Source organism: Catharus ustulatus, chromosome 3 (genome assembly GCF_009819885.2).
Source record: "Catharus ustulatus isolate bCatUst1 chromosome 3, bCatUst1.pri.v2, whole genome shotgun sequence".
Classification (NCBI taxonomy): Eukaryota; Metazoa; Chordata; class Aves; order Passeriformes; family Turdidae; genus Catharus; species Catharus ustulatus.
In genome coordinates this window covers 58,970,742-58,986,652 of record NC_046223.1, presented here as the reverse complement: position 1 = coordinate 58,986,652, position 15,911 = coordinate 58,970,742, and the positions used below count along the sequence as shown (strand labels likewise).

The following is a 15,911-nucleotide window of genomic DNA, read 5'->3' as shown; positions in this document are numbered from 1 at the left end:
ACAGAATAAATAATTGTAATAAATTTTCTTGAATTTGTCATGATGATATTAATTCCATTTCTATAAAGCTTGGATTGAAAAAAAAATCTAACAAAAAGCCTTACTGAAATCTACTGTACAAAAATTAACTACTTCCACCCACCCTTTCCCACAGTTCTTCAAGACATCACCATATTTCTGTTCTAAATGTCTACAATATAGAGTTATTTAAACTAATTCAAGTTTTAAGATAAACTGGAGTTTCTGTAGGGTTGAAGTTCAACCTAACAATTTTCAATATGTAACAACAAATAGATTTTGCCTGAGTTAATACCAAAGGGACTTTTATTCAACTTTCTTTCTTTCTCTGTTCTATAAAAGAAAAATTAATATCACCTCTGAGGAAGTCAAAGTTATTCTGGAGTAGTGACCTATTACTAAGTTTCCAGCATCGCAAATAGAGGTAGAAACTTTAAACAACATCATTCACCCTTCTATATTGCTTCTCTCTTTCAGCACAGACCTGTCTCTTCATAGGATGGATTCTCAGCTATAAAGCATCCAGATCCTAATTTATGGTGTACGTGAATATTCAAGGTTAACATATTCCCTGTGGGAGAAACAGTCAGTGCCATTCAGACCACATTCTGTTTTCCTCCCTTGCCAAAGAGTAGGCTGTTGAAAATGTGTCTGATGAAACTGCAGGTTCCTTCTCTAGTCTCATGAATTAATTTAATGTTTCTAATTGGGATTAGGTAAAGCACCTCTCCCCATGACTGGACAGCCAATAGGTGGGACAAATGAGTTTAAATATGTCCTCTAAATCAAGGAGAGAGAGGATAAATTTACTTATTTTCTTTTTTCTCCCATGTGATAGTTGTTTCTATTCCTATAGAGTGTAGTGATTTTGGGATTTTTTTTAATACAGGAAATGCAAACCAATGACCCAAGCACATGTCCCAGGTCACAAATTGTCTGGAGAGTAGGAAAGACAAGATTCACGGCTTGGATTTTCAAGCAAATTGTCCTCTTAGCCAGAGGTAGGTGGAAGTTTATTCCCAATTTTAATGGATTAGATTAAATTAGATTAGGAATTTAAACACAATTTTTTCATGTCCTCTTTATTACATCTCTGATGGATTTGTGCAGTCCTTTGGCCGGTTCTGGGGCCATCCTTCTTACACAGATCCCAACTATCACCTATCAGGACTGGTACCTACAGGAACTGGGGCCCTTTGTGTTAGAGTAGGATGTAGTGCAACAGCAGTAATCGATTTATTCTGTATGTGAGCTGGGCAGCTGAGAAAGCCCAGCCTGGGTACAAGCTTTGAGGCAGTTTCATTTTGCCTCTAAGCACGTCTGGACAATATGTGCACAGCTGTGCGATTTACTTGACCTTGCCCTTTTAACACAAGGAGCTTGTATGAAAAGAGGATACACGTCTGGACTGTCAGACAGATTTCCTTTGTGTGCATCCAACCAGTGTGGTCACACATTCCTCTTCTTGTGCGGCAACCTGGCCATTAATCTGTGCTTCGCAACACACAGACCAACCCTCAAGGCAGCTGGCAGTAACTGCTGGAGCACTGGAAGGCAGGGAGCCCTTGGAGTGACAGTGTCAAAAGGGACCAGTAAGGGTGTGCCCAGTGCTGCAAAACTGGCGGGGTGAGAGGCATGAGTGGCAGAGTATGAACTGAAAACCTGTCAGGGTGGAACCTGTGAGTGCCCCAACTTCCCTCTCCTCTTTGTGTCCTGGTTTTCACATTGAGGAAAGCAGGGGTGCCCTAGGCAGGGAATGCAATGAGCCCCTGCAGGTGCCAGCTGCAGTGCTGACATGCCCTGGGACTCACTCACCATCTCCTGCTATGGCTACACTCACAACTGCTATCACTTATCTTGGGGGGGCTTATTCAAAATGCAGACTATCTTGCCATGGATGCCAAGACATCAGAAATGGCCCAGTATGGCATGAGATAAGGCTTGGCAAGGATGGTGCTCAGCAGGTGCTAAGAAGGGCTGATGGACGCTGGTGACTGCATGCAGAGAGAGCTCCTGCACCCTGCTCTCCAGCACAGCCCTCAGCCCCCACTGCCATCTGACATTTCATTATCAGCGTCTCCCAACAGACACAGATAAAGACAGCAAATCAGTGCTGCTGTGTCAGTTCAGTTCCCAAGCAGCTGGCTGAGGTAAAAATGGGTTAAGCATTTAGACATTGACCATTATTGCATTACACCAGGATCCTATCAGTTTGATAAGATGCTGAAACATGGCTTTAGAATTCATTGCAGCCCTCACATATTTTTTACTTTGATTCCTTGAATTCTTCTTGTCAGTTCCCCCAGAACAACCAGGATGAATACAGGGCTTTGTGAATTGCCTCACTCATGCTTTATACAGAGGCTTCCCTTTTACTTATCTGTTCTATTGACCCATTGACATAGCTGAGGGTGGTGCTGCAAACTGATTTGCTATTGGTGATATTCCGAATTCCTGGGATACATGTAAAATGCTAATTTTATGAGTTAAACATTGAAGAGGTGCCATTAATTTTCAAAAGTTATATTCCCATTTGGCTCTTCTCATAATCACTGTTACAAGAAAGATTACTGGGACAACCATAACAATAAAAACTAGAGGAGAGAAGTCTTTTTCCTTAGTCTGGAGTTTGAAAAAACCTTGGGGCTTTTAAATTTATTTTGCACTGCACAGCATTTATGTGTATGGTCAGTGCCTATACTTGCTGTTTATGTTTCTTCTCAGAAAATATATATTCGTGGGTCTGGAGTTTTTTTAACTGCAAGAGCTGTTTATTAACAGCAGGAGCCCATCACAGATGAGATTGTGAGGGCGGTGTCTGAAAAGTAGAAGCAAGATAGGGTGGAGGACTGAACCTTGAGTCCACCCCTTTTTGCTTACTGCTTTGCTGCTCTTTGCCCTTCAGCCTCTCCTTTTCATGAGAAACTACTGAACTTGGAAGAAAGGCTCCACATTTCCATAGTCATGGCACTCTTTTCTTCCCTCACACCGGTATTTATAGCCATTATATGTGTTTTGATTGGGGTAATAATGAAGAAGACGGATGGAAAGAAGGAAAAATGTGACACTAAAAGCAAGCATCCATCTCGCCCATGGGTGGATGAAGATTTAAAAGATGGCACTGACCATCCCTTAGAAGAAGAAGGTAAGAAAAATCTTATCCCAAGCACTTTTGTTGTTTGAATTTTATCTGCTGATACAGTAAAGGAGGACTGTGGACTTCTCCATAGTGAAGTGGCAATGCTCAGCACAACTCTGCTACGGTGCCCTGAGCTTGTCAGCTCCCTGGAAGGAGGCAGTCCTCATGCCATATCTCTTTTGGTGTAAATCTCTATTTCCTCCAGGCCCCACAGATCATAGTGGGGGAAAAAAAAAAAAAAAAGGTAGAAATATATTTACATCAGGTCTCAGACCTATGGGGGACTCTCTGGACAGTGTAAGGAAAGAGAGGAGATCCTGCTGAATTCCTCACAGTCTCCTCCCAGGCCTTATTAGTCTGAGGGAAGGGAAGACCAGAGCAGAGTGTTTCTATCTGCAAGTCATCCCACTTTATCACTCAGTGCTACTTATCTGGTCTCAGTGCAGCTAAAAAGTTGAAAATGTGTTTATTACTGTTTTTACGAAGGTCCTCCATTTTGGATTCTGAGAATGTCAATGACATCTTTGTTGGGAGCTGTGTTGATCAAATATTCAAGAACAAAATGTGGTGGTGGTGGTGATAATCTGTTCACTCAGCTGCATGTTTGAACCCATACAGAATGCCCTTTATTTTCATTAGCTTTTTCTAAATCACAGCTTGGACAAAAGTCTAAGCACAAAATGTACCCTTCCTTTTTATTACTTCCTAACTATCCTCCATAAACTCACTTTATCTCTTTGTGAAATAAAAATCTACCGAGTTCTGTTTCTATCAATTTTTTAAAGTTGTAGTTAATGCAGACTTTTAAAATTTTTTTTTCCCTCAAGGTGGTTTCAAAGGTTTTTTGAGGGGTCTGTCTGGGGTTTTTTTCCTCATATGACATGTTCCATCAGTGTCCTTCTAGGAATCTTAAAATTTACAGTGTTCTTCTGCACATAAACTTAAGAATCACTCTTTTTTCAATGTTCAGTGTACTTTGAGTTAGTGTTGTTTATCAGTTTCTGAAAATAGTGGATATCAGGAAAGGTTTAAACTCTTCTGACTATTTTCCAAATAGATACAATTTCTTTACGAATCAATTCAATTTATTCAACGCAAAATAGATTCTGTATAAAATTATTCCATAATTTCTTTGTCACTTATGGCTTGCTACTTCAGTTAAATTGCTGTAAATTAGACTTCCTGTGGGTAGTTCAAATGATAATCTATTAATTATCATCTTGGGCCATAGCTGTTTCTATCAGTTAAAAAACTTAGATCCTCTGCATAAGCAAGCCTATTAGCTCTTATCAAGGAGCCTCACTGCCACAGGTCTACATATAAAAATTTAGTCTTTTATGTGTTAGTTGCTTTCCCTGTAATTCAGGTGCTAAATTCAAAGCTGTACTAACCTAAAATTGCTTGCAAAAAATTTTGATAGGTAGACATGTTAGTACTGTTGCTAAGTTCTGTTTGCTTTTAAGTAAAACCCTTCTCAATATACCATGTCATCCAATATTAAATTTTCTCGTTATTTTGCTTTTAGTAACAAATAATGGTCTTTCCCTTAATGGTGTGTGATTGAAACCAATTTATTTGTAAATCAGTAGTGTCTTTTATCTCTAGAAATATTAAAATAATTTCATCATTCATAGGGAAATTTTTCTTCAGCAGGGGAAAGCCCAGCCTAGGTGAGAAGAGTAGCAACGAGAAGAAGAGTTAGTAAGGATCTGCTACTTTGCTAAAGCCTTGATTAATGATCAAAACATGTTAACCTTGTTGTCAGTGTTAAAATTTTCACTGACTGCACTAGATGCTGAAATGGAAATATAGATGTAAAAAGAGATTTTTTTCAGAGTAAAGAATACCTGCTGTGTAAATTCTATTTTATTTATCTTACTTTATTAGACAAGCTCATTTCTACTTAAATGTCTCAGGCTGGCTTTTGTTTAAACATTAAGTTCCTCTGAAGAGAATTTGAGTTAGGTAACATGAAATAGTCTTAAGGCCTTGTCTAAAGCTAGAATCTAGCCCCATGTGAACAGACTGAATTTTCAACAGCAGCCTGAATAGGAAGGGGCAGCTGAAGACCAAGTCTTTTGATTCATGTCCCTTAGCAAAGCAAGGTCTATTTGCTGAGAGAATGAAGCACTCTGCTAGAAAAACAGAAAAGCACCAACTTTACTTGTACCCCCATGAGCCTTCCCTGAAGTGGAACCCTCAGGGATGTTTCCCATGAGAAGAACATACCTTTGAGCAGCAGAGCTTTCAGTGTCAGTAGCTGAACTGCTTGGGCAGGCTCAGAAGGGTCACTTACTGGCAGTGAAGGGTAGAATTGTGAGGGCCAAGCGCTCCTGAGCGTGTCTGTGTTGTGCTTTCCATAGCTGAAGAGATGGATGTTTCTTGGAGCAGCCAGGAACCCCAGGTCTTTAGTTAAGTGCAAAGCACTCAGTCCATTTGTTTAATGCCTTAACTGGCAGTGCTTCAGATTTGTTTGCATGCATCTATCCTGTAACTTTTTTCTTAATTTATAAGATCCACAATGAGAGATTGCTGTGCTGTGGATTGGCAAGGACACTGATGATGCACTCTACTTAAGGACTACAAAGCAATGCACAAAGTCCCAAATGTTCCATGTGTTCTGAAAACGCACTGCTGGCTGTTTGTGATACTCCTTATAATAGACCTGTCCCGCTTAAAAGCATTTCTCCTCTCCCCGTTTTCCAAGACTTCCCATACCTTATTAATACTACTACTGACATGGATGAGGCACTAGCAATTTAACCTCCTTTTCAATGACATTTCATGCTTTCTATCATTTAGGAACATGGGACTTAGCCGGACACGGTGCAGTACCACGTGTATCTTCTTGGTGCTGCAGATACATCCAGCCTTTGTCATCAGCTGAATGAAATGAAAACTTTTGTGACCCTTTTTCTTTAACCTTGCTGAAAGTCTTGTCCAGAATTTCTTACTAAGGGTTAAAACTCTACCTTTCTGCCTGCCCAAACTTATTTAATACTACTGTATATGTATTTAGTCTGTTCCATCCTCTTGATTTTAAAGGATTCTCTTCCAGCCCTGGTATATATCCTCCTGTGGTTTACGGATAGCAACCAGATTACCTGTCAGCTTTCCTTATAGTAGGTTTTCTCTTTATATAATGGCCACTCTATTTCTCTTAAGATCATAAGAAACCTTCTGCAACTATATTCCATTTGAGCCAATTTTCACAATATTTTCATGCTGGCTTCTCTCTTTCAGGGCCTGTTCCCCTCCAACTTGCTACTTCTTTTGCTTAAGATGCCTGACCCACTCTTGAGTTTTCCAGGATCAGCCTGCTAACCACTATTTATAACCCAGTAGTAGGGTAATCCATCTCTTTTAGTTCCCCATTAGTCACACTCAGTTCAGGGCTGGATTCACTACTGGGATTCTTGTTGTGGCTCATTTTGCAGCAGTCTGCCATTAATCAAAGAACCCACAGGGTCAGTCACCCAGCATTTAAGACCAAAGATGTGAAAACTTTCTTTACATACATTGAATTTTTTTCCTATGCGTCATGTCTTTACACTGTAAAAGAGAATTAGAGAGGAACTGTATGCTTAGGAAGCAATTCCCTAAAGAAAAACCTTGCTTGGAAAGCAAATGCAGTAATCTTGACTGGGATTTCTCAAGGATCAATCTCAGGACCAATTGTTAATACTATCTGGTGGTAAAGACATAGTGGCATAAAACCAAGGAGAGTAAAAGAGAAATATCTTCATGGCATACAACTGGAGGCCAGCAAGATTGAGAAGTGTCAGTGTAGGTAAAATAAGTGGCCAACAGAAGTGAAATGACAACTTATTGTTCTCAGTATGAGTTTTTAATTAAGAACTCATACTTCAAGCTGAGGTAAAATGTATTACATGATTTGCAGGCTGATTATAACCTCCCATATGGACTGCTGGGAAGAACATAGTCATCATCCTAAAATGTATCCAGAGAGGAATTTCTGATAGAGATAGAAAAATAGTACTTTTAAAATGAGATTCCATTTGGGATGTCTGAGCCAAAACCCTTCCAAATTTACTTAAAAAGAAGGAAGCTTGATGACTGCTATAAATGGGCAACAGAATTGATGGCAATCTTGAGAATGTGGCTAACAAGGTAATAGACTTGCTAGCAGGATGTCTGTTGTCCATCAAGTGGTGGAGTACAAAGAGATATAAACAAGACACTTGTGGTATTGTATAACGTGACCGTACAAACAGCAATTAGAGATACAGAGAGAGCATGCTCTAAACAGATGGTGCTGATAATGATTTGAAGTTAGCATATGGATAATGTTAACTGCTAAGAAAGAATGGTAGACACATGGTGGAAGAGAATATATAATAGATTCATTTATTTTAAAAAAATAAATTTGCCAGGAGAGTTTTGGTTTTGTGTGTCAGTTCCTGCACTTCTAGGTTTTTCTGCTTCAGCCAGTATTCCTGTGTTGAGTGTATTCAGGTTTTCCATTCTCATTTCCCATCTCATCTTTGTCCCATGATCGAAGTCTTTGAAAGTACATTTCTTTTTTTCACCTTATTATTAAGCTGAATTATCTTGACCAAACAGCAGCTTCACTTCTCTTCTACTTGCACAGCAAAACCTCCCCAAAACACAAAACAAGCAAACACTCATCACTATTTTACTGGGTATAGATCACAAAGGGAACATTATCAAGAGGCACCCTTTAACTTTTTGAGTGTGCAAGATGATCACAAAAGCAATTTTTACAAGGGCTCACTGCTTTCCATTAACCTGCAGCCAGGTCCTTGCAGACTATGACCAAGGGTGCTTAACACAGGCATGAAATGCTAAACAAAACAAATTCTCAGGGTGAATTCTTTGTACACAAAATGTGTGCTGTTTGGGGACCAGAACCATTCAGTTTAGATTCAATTTATGAAACTGGATTTATTTCACCCCTTTGCACAGGCTAAGCCACACTTGTGAATATTTCACTGCTTTTAAAATGAACAAAAAACCAGTCTGGTCTCTAAGGCAACTGCATACTACTAAAACACAGGAGTAATTGCTGTTTGAATTTGTGCTGGAGATTGCTATGATTCGGGAATAATAGCCTAATAGCTACAGAAAAAAGAACTGGAATATTTTTTCCTGACTCAGGTCTCTGTAGCAGATTGCTCAATACTATTGACTAGTCAAAATGTAGCATTTAAATGGCTTTAACTTCCACATCATAGCTGCAAAAAAATGCTATCCATGCTGATTCTAGGAATATGGGGGAGAAAGAGGCCTCAGAGACAACAGAAGATTAATTTTGTGATATAAACAGACAGATTTCAGTGAAATGGAGAATCATTTACAGTTCTTAAATTTAAGCCAAGAAACACAATATCCTACATTTGATATGTTGTTATCCTAAGTATAGATGCCTGACATCCATTTCCTCTTATGCTGAAAGTATCGGGAAACCAAAGAACTTAAACCACAAAGTCACATTTCTGCAGAGCCAAAGCTCGCAATGCTTCTGCTATGAAACATGAATATGGAAGAAGCTGACATTCAGCTCTTCAGAGGAGATTTTACACATATTGGTAGTTAAGCTCTCTCCTTAACTTCAGTAAATTAATTGATTTTTTTTCCCTTACTAAACAGCTCAAGAAGAAACACACATGTTCACATTTACTCGCTGAGAAAAGTGGGCTGGAAGCCTGTCCAGTTTTTTGATGCTGTTTCAGCTTGTAACCCATTTTTACAGGCAGGCTTGCAGGCTGAAGTGGAAAAGGCAATGACTTTGTGGATCACACTTGCTAGAGCGAGCCAGGACCCTCCTGCCTCTTGGTATTTAAACAAGATGTTTATTCAGTAACTGGAGCTGGGGATCAATGAGTTGTGTCAACTGGAACCTCTGACTTCGCCTTACCAGTGGTGTAGAAGTACAGTGTATGCCAGTGCAGGGCAAGGTGTGTTACAGTGTGAATGCCAAGGATATCTACAGCATCCTCCAGCAAAAAAATCCCTAACCACCTGTATTTTCTTGCAGAGGGTGAGGAAGAGTGGCAAGGACTTGAGGAAAATGTTGCCCATGTCCCCTTCACTGGCGAGCGCTACTCTGAGGCTGAAATGATTGAAAGGTCACAGGCATTCTATGAGCTCCTGAATAAGAGGCGGTCTGTCAGATTTCTCAGTGATGAGCCAGTCCCCAGGGAGGTAATCGATAATGTCATCAGAACAGCAGGTAGGTACTGAGTGGTTCAAGGTCTGGGAAAAAAAAAAAGGATCAGCATTGCTGTTCAACTGTCTAACTGTGAAAAGGTGGTGTGGAAAAGCCAAGGGAACTGGAATTTTGCTCATGGTTTTCCTAGATTCACCTGTAGCTGCAATTAATTAGCACAACTGATTGATTGGAAAATACTCGGTTTTAGCAACTGCTGTCCCAGACTGGTTTGGAATACTCCCAATTCCTTTGTATTTGCACTTCACCCATAAGAGAAGAGCATTTCAACAGCATGAAACAAATAAATTCATTGTCAACCTTTCAAAGACGTTTTTTAAAATTAAATTTATGTGTGCTTTACCGAGACATCTTTCAAATAGAAATATTGAAGTATTTTCTCAAAAATGTCAAGCCATATGAACTTCACATACTTTGAAATTTAAGTATTATAAAGATATTTATCATGTATGGGCTTTGTTTTTTGGGGGTCCCCCCACAAACAAACAGATTAAATTGTCTCAGCCATGCTAAATATTTCAGTTGCCATAAATGGTTGGTGCTTAATAAAGGGGAAAAAAAGTCTAGAACAAAAAACCTTTTCCAGTCCTTCCAACAGTTGTGCCAGACCCCTGTTGCATATGATTGGAGTGTTATCCTGAGGACCCTAATAGAGGTTATTTGACTGAATCTCTGAAATTGATTATCTTTGTTGTTGTTGTGAGAATTTATGTGTTTCAAATCATTACTGTCATGTCCTGGCCTAATCTCATCTCTGCTTCAGTAACATTGACTTCAGCCAGGAGTGGTTTTGACCCTCATTATTTCTCTTATTCTATGAGCCAGCTGCTGCTACTGTAGAAAATATTCACAAGCTGCCTTAGAGAAAAGTTCAGTAGCCTTTAACAGGGTAAATAAGCTAAAGAATCTCCACATTTGAGGTGCATTATTTTCCCTTTAAAAACTGCAAGCACCTTTGTTACTGCACTGTAACGAGTCTCCATCTCCCTCTAATTAACTAGGAGTCATTAAAACACTGAGCATGTTTTGGCAAATGCAGCAAAGCAAACAAGCCTGGCGTGCAGATGAAGTACTTAGTAACCCTGAAAGCTTTGGGCTGTGTAGAGAAAAAGAAAACAAAAGGAATCATGAATGCCATCAGTTTTTTCCCAAACCTGAGGAAAGGCAAGGTTCACAATATAAAAACATTTTCATATATCAAGAGAGTTCAAGCTGCTTATTCAGTGTTTCTTGAATTAAAATCAGTCCTTGGTATTGTATGCATTCAAGTTCTTCAAATATTTTTAAATGTCTGTGAGGGACCAGAGAGATCTAAGCAATCTTCCTAATCTATATACCTGTGAACCTGTGCAGATATATATTCTTCAGCTTCTGGCTTTTAACCTCTAGGCTGTTAAAGTATTTCTCCAGTGGTGTTAGTGGGTGAGCAAGCACAGATTTGATGTGTGCACACCTATAAACACCAGCTGTCTTTGGGATAACAAACCCAAACCTGTACGTTCTATGGCAGATGTCTGTGTTGTACAGCTTTATCTTTGTCAGTCAGTGGCAGGTTCCTGCAGGTGGTCACTTAGCCTTGTTTTCCTGAAAGCCATTATTTTCACCCTTTAGCTAGAACCACATGTCAGAGTTGGCTGTGTATTCAGACAGAGCTCTGCTTTTGGTACAACACTTTGTAATAACATTATTGCATTCATATATATTGCACCCCTATCACTGCCTCATCATAAGAACCACCAAAAAAGGAATTTTTTACAAATCCTTACACTGGCTTCCTGTGTAGAATGGCAGTATGAAAGGCCTAACCTCTGTTCTTCAATGGGACTTCACATTCTTTAAGAAAGAGATGCACAGGATTGTCTGCCAGAAGTTAGTCCTTTTCTTTCCATCTCATCTGCTTGCTTTCCCATTGCTCAGCTGATCAGCCTGAAAGCTCACAAAGAGCTGATGCCTCTCACTGCCCACACGCCTTCCGGGGTTTTTACTTTTCCCTGTTTTTGTATGAAGGTACTTCACCTAGTGGAGCACACACTGAGCCCTGGACCTTTGTGGTAGTGCAAGATCCACATTTAAAACATAAGATTCGTGAAATTGTGGAAGAAGAAGAGGAAATCAACTACAAAAAAAGGATGGGAGACAGATGGGTTAATGACCTGAAAAGATTGAGGTATGGAAAGTCAGTTACCTAAGGGGTGGGAAGAGAGCTGTTGTTTCAGTGTAGGAAAGATGTCTATAATTTTCTATTTCTTCCTCCCTCTCACTTTTAATTTTTTTCTAAAATCCATGTTTGGAAACAAAAACTTATAAATATGTGTAGAATTGTGGCTTGGTAGCTGGTTCATAAAATTGCTTCCAGTAAAAGGGATTACATGCTCTCTACTTTGAAAGTTTTCCAAGCACTTGGCTCCATCATATCCTTTTCCTATGTAACCTCTGTGGCTGAAAACTCTTGTTCCAGATTTTTTCTGTTGTTTGCCAAACAGTCAAGCTCCCAAAGTCACTTGAAGCTTTGCTACCAACTGAGGAAGCCCCAAGGCCTGTCCCTATCCAAGTGCTGAATTATGCAGTATTTAATTGTTCCAAATGCCCTCTGAAGTCTGACTGACTTGCTTAACTTCACACAATGGGAAGATGTCTACTGAGTCTTGGCTTGTCAAATGGAGCACGTGCACAAAGCTTTATAGGGCTGGCTTACCCTACTTGTTTGATAAGGTTACTATTTTTCAGGTGCTTGGGTGCTGTGCAAATTTATGTGCTAAGCAAACATCAAAATTCCAGAGGTTTGTGTGTTTTGAGTAGAACAGTAGAAAGCACTCATTTTCTTGTCTAAATCCTATATCATGATGGTCATTTAAGAAATTGGGAACCAAATTAATTACAACAGGGATGAAATACCCAGGAACAGAAAAGCAATTTTTGCCATTGGAATATATTTAGGTTTAGACCTTAGACAAAAAAAGTTTTGAAATTTGCTGACAGCAGTCTTCCTTGCAATGACAAAAAGGGTTGGCACTGCTGGTAACAGGCAAATCTGCAAAATTCCAGGAATTAAATAATCTCAAAGGCAAATGCTCACGAGGCCAATTCATAGATAAGCGGTCAAGAACTATCTCTTATTTGTAGGCAATTCCACTCTTCAGAGCGAGCACATCAATTCCTCAGCCAAATCTGTTAAAATAGAGAACTCTAGTCAAGCTTTTTTTTTTTTTCTGAAATGTTTCTATTTAAGCTGATAATACTTAATCCTTTGCAGTAAATGTTCCAAGGTTTAGTCTACTGCTATAATTGTCATGTACCTTTAGTGCCCCGTTGCAGACAGCAAATGTAACTTAAAGGAAACTGAAAAGGTTGCAAAATAAATGTCTTAAACATTCTTTCACAGAACAAATTGGATCAAAGAGTACTTGGACACTGCTCCGTGTTTGATCCTCATTTTCAAGCAGGTATATGGGCGGCTTCCAAATGGCAAAAAGAAGACCCACTACTACAATGAAATCAGTGTTTCCATTGCCTGTGGTATCCTGCTTGCTGCACTGCAGGTATGTTGACTGAACCAACATACTGTGAGTCAGTATATTAGTTTGGATTACGTACCAAGACTGTTCTGCCCAAATGAGGGCAGATTTTAATATTTTCAATCTCCTGGATTACTCCAATTCCTGGCAATATGTCTTAGTTTTGAGTTTTAAAGTTATTCTACACAGGTCTGCATCTGAGAAGGTGATTCCTATCCTCAGTACTGGTTAACAGGAAGAAAAATATAATGTAGCTTCCAGAGTTGTCACTCTTCTCTCGGCACAGGCTTCAGCCCCTGTGGTTTATGCCTTATGCTAACAGGGCTGACAGGCTCTTCAGACTACCCAAGCACGACTGTGTGGTGCCACACTGGCCCCTTCTTCTCAGTAATCCCTACAAAACAGCTTGACACAAAAACACTTTTAGTATACAATGCTGGGAAAAAAAAATTGGGGACATATTCCACAGAACAGGCTGTACTATTCAATCAGTCCTTCTGAGGCATTTCTGAAAGTGAACTGATCTCTAAAGCTCAGCATGTTTGACACCAGCCAGTTAGATTTTCTCAGTGGTTTCTCAGTGCTCAGTTCTGCTTCTTGTATCTGATGTACTCACACAAGTGTTAAATAGAGAAGCTATTCTGATAGTTAACCTGGCCTGCCAGCAAGATAACAGCAAGGTGCCTCCTCCTATATCAGGCCAATTTCCTACCAGGCACTGCCATTTCTCCTCCATTCTGTTTTGAATGACACTTTCTTTCATGCATTGCTGCCCCTCAGGCACCATTCAGCACCATCACTATCAGCTCTTCTCCTCTGGAGAAGATCGTAGAGATTACTTAATGTGACAGGCGCTTTTCCTGGTTGGCTTGTATCTCAAAGTCTCCCAAAATGCTTGCATTGTGTAGACAGAGAGACTGAAATCCACATGTGGAGCTCTCAGGAAGCGACTCAGCTCTGTGATCATACCTTGGATGATGTCAGCTCTTTATTGTTCGCCCAGATTTTTTAGATTTTTTTGGTTTTTTTGTTTTTTTTTTTAAATGAGAGGAAGAGTGATACATAGACTTATTTTGGGATTCTGATGTAATCCATAACAATGGCCTGTGAGAGATGCCAGCAGAGTCCTGTGACAGCTTCTGAGGTACAGCCTGTGCCCCCTGCCCCTGAGAGGCACAGCTCTTGAGGAGGAGCTCAAGTGTTGACAAAGCTGTAAGGCATCTTCCTGCCAGCTCTATGAAGGCAAGAACTGAAACAGTTCTCTATAGAGCCAGATCATAGAATCATGGAATAGTTTGGTTTGGAAATGGATATTCCAAGATCTTCTAGTCCAACCACCAGCACCATGGGATGACATTTCAATCATATCCCCACAACTGCTTCTTCACTTCCCTGTGGTCATGGATTCCCCATCACACTGAGCACAGCAGGCAGACTGTGGCTCTCCAGCCAGACACACAGACGTGGCAGACGTGCTGTTGCTGTGCTGGAGAAATGCTCTACTTCTCTGTAAGCAGAGCAGGCATCTTTTACCATGCCACTGAAGCTGCGAGTAAATCAGGTGTTCTAAAGCCTGCAGCAGGTCTAACAAAGCAGCATTTCTGGACTAGAAGGATATGTGCAGGAGCGGTGGGAACAGCTGCTGCAGAGAAAGAGCACAGAGCTCTATGTCACTGTTGCTGTCTGTCTCACTGCAGAACGCGGGTCTGTACACGGTGACCTCCACACCCCTGAACTGCGGCCCCCAGCTCCGGGTGCTGCTGCAGCGCCCAGCGAACGAGAAGCTCCTGCTGCTGCTCCCCGTTGGCTATCCCAAGAAAGATGCCACAGTGCCTGCACTGACCCGGAAGCCACTGGAAGATATCATGGTGTTCATGTGAGCCCAGTGCCAGGAGGAAGGAGAGCATCCCTGCTGACAGCTGCAGTTGTCACTGCTGTGTCTCTGTGCATGGTGCCCCTGGCCCGCTGTTGCTCTGGCTGTTTACACCTCTATTTCTTCTAGTGCTAGTAATCTACCAACAGCAGGGAGCAGTCAAGCACTGTGCCTTGGACAGCTGCTGTTACCTATCTGACTGGGTGTTGTTCCAGGGCATATGTACAGTGGCATTTAAATGACCTCAACACTTGATTTTTCTGGGGACGAATCTCTTCTTGTACTGAAATATATATTTTCCTTATAATTTTGTGATTGCCATTGCACAGTTATTTTAACTTAAGAATTTTAATGAAGGTTGCATTAAAAGACACAAAGCGGTCAAACTGAGCTGTCCTATCCTGGTCAGTGTGTGCTGTTTAAATGCCCCTTCCCCTTTACTGCGCTCAGCTGTGTGTAGAAAGATGTTATTTTCCTCCTATACAGTAGGATTCCTCTACTTGATTGCTTTCTTAAACTATTGCGGCCACAAGTGTCTTAGGTTGGGGGAAATTTAGTAGGAGCAAGGCATACAAGTAATTTGCTGTTACCATTTATTTATCCAAGTTCCAGCCGCAGCTAGATCATGTGGTAGCTATCAGTCATGCCCCCGGTGCTTTGGGGGAAGCAAACTACTGCTCTGGCTATCCTGTTCATACCTACAACTCCACCAGTTTAACACGCTGAAATGGAAACTGCTTTGGAGAAGCTGACAGGTGAGCGGTGCTCTGACGCTAGCCCGAGCAGGGTTTGGGAGCGGCGCTGGAAGCGCTGGCGATGCCCGGGCGGGCAGAGCCCCCTCGTGGGTCCCGCCTGCAGCGAGCGGGAAACGCTGGCAGAGACACGGCCGTCCTGCAGGGCTCTCTGCTCTGGAAACACTTCCCACCCTCATCTCTGCCGCTTCCCACGTCAGGCACACTCAGCCAAACTGGCTTCAGCCGGCCTTGAGGGGTGAGAGGCTGGAGAGCAGTGCCATGGAAAGGGACCTGGGGGTCCTGGTCCATGGCAAGTCGAACACAATTCAGCAGTGCCCTGGCAGCCAGAAGGGCCAGCCCTGTCCTGGGGCGCATCAGGCACAGCATCACAGCTGGGCAAGGGAGGGGATTGTCCTGCTCT

At 41.2% G+C, this 15,911-nt stretch overlaps 1 protein-coding gene across 1 annotated transcript; it reads left to right on the top strand.

Annotated features, from left to right (window-relative positions):
- The first annotated feature begins 960 nt into the window (after window positions 1-960).
- Window positions 961-15,011, top strand: IYD (iodotyrosine deiodinase). Its single transcript, XM_033055809.1, has 6 exons — window positions 961-1,019; window positions 2,924-3,163; window positions 9,177-9,371; window positions 11,376-11,535; window positions 12,751-12,907; window positions 14,581-15,011. The coding sequence occupies exons 2-6, from the start codon at window positions 2,983-2,985 to the stop codon at window positions 14,761-14,763; spliced, it is 876 nt and encodes a 291-aa protein (XP_032911700.1). The 5' UTR covers window positions 961-1,019; window positions 2,924-2,982; the 3' UTR covers window positions 14,764-15,011.
- The last annotated feature ends 900 nt before the right edge of the window (window positions 15,012-15,911 follow it).

What these genes read in the sequence shown, in the direction of transcription:
- IYD (XM_033055809.1), top strand. Translation starts at nt 2,983, where the DNA reads ATGGCACTCTTTTCTTCCCTCACACCGGTATTTATAGCCATTATATGT. An exon ending in AATGACCTGAAAAGATTGAG is followed by an intron (nt 11,536 to 12,750) that starts GTATGGAAAGTC and finishes ATTCTTTCACAG; the next exon opens with AACAAATTGGATCAAAGAGT. An exon ending in TCCTGCTTGCTGCACTGCAG is followed by an intron (nt 12,908 to 14,580) that starts GTATGTTGACTG and finishes GTCTCACTGCAG; the next exon opens with AACGCGGGTCTGTACACGGT.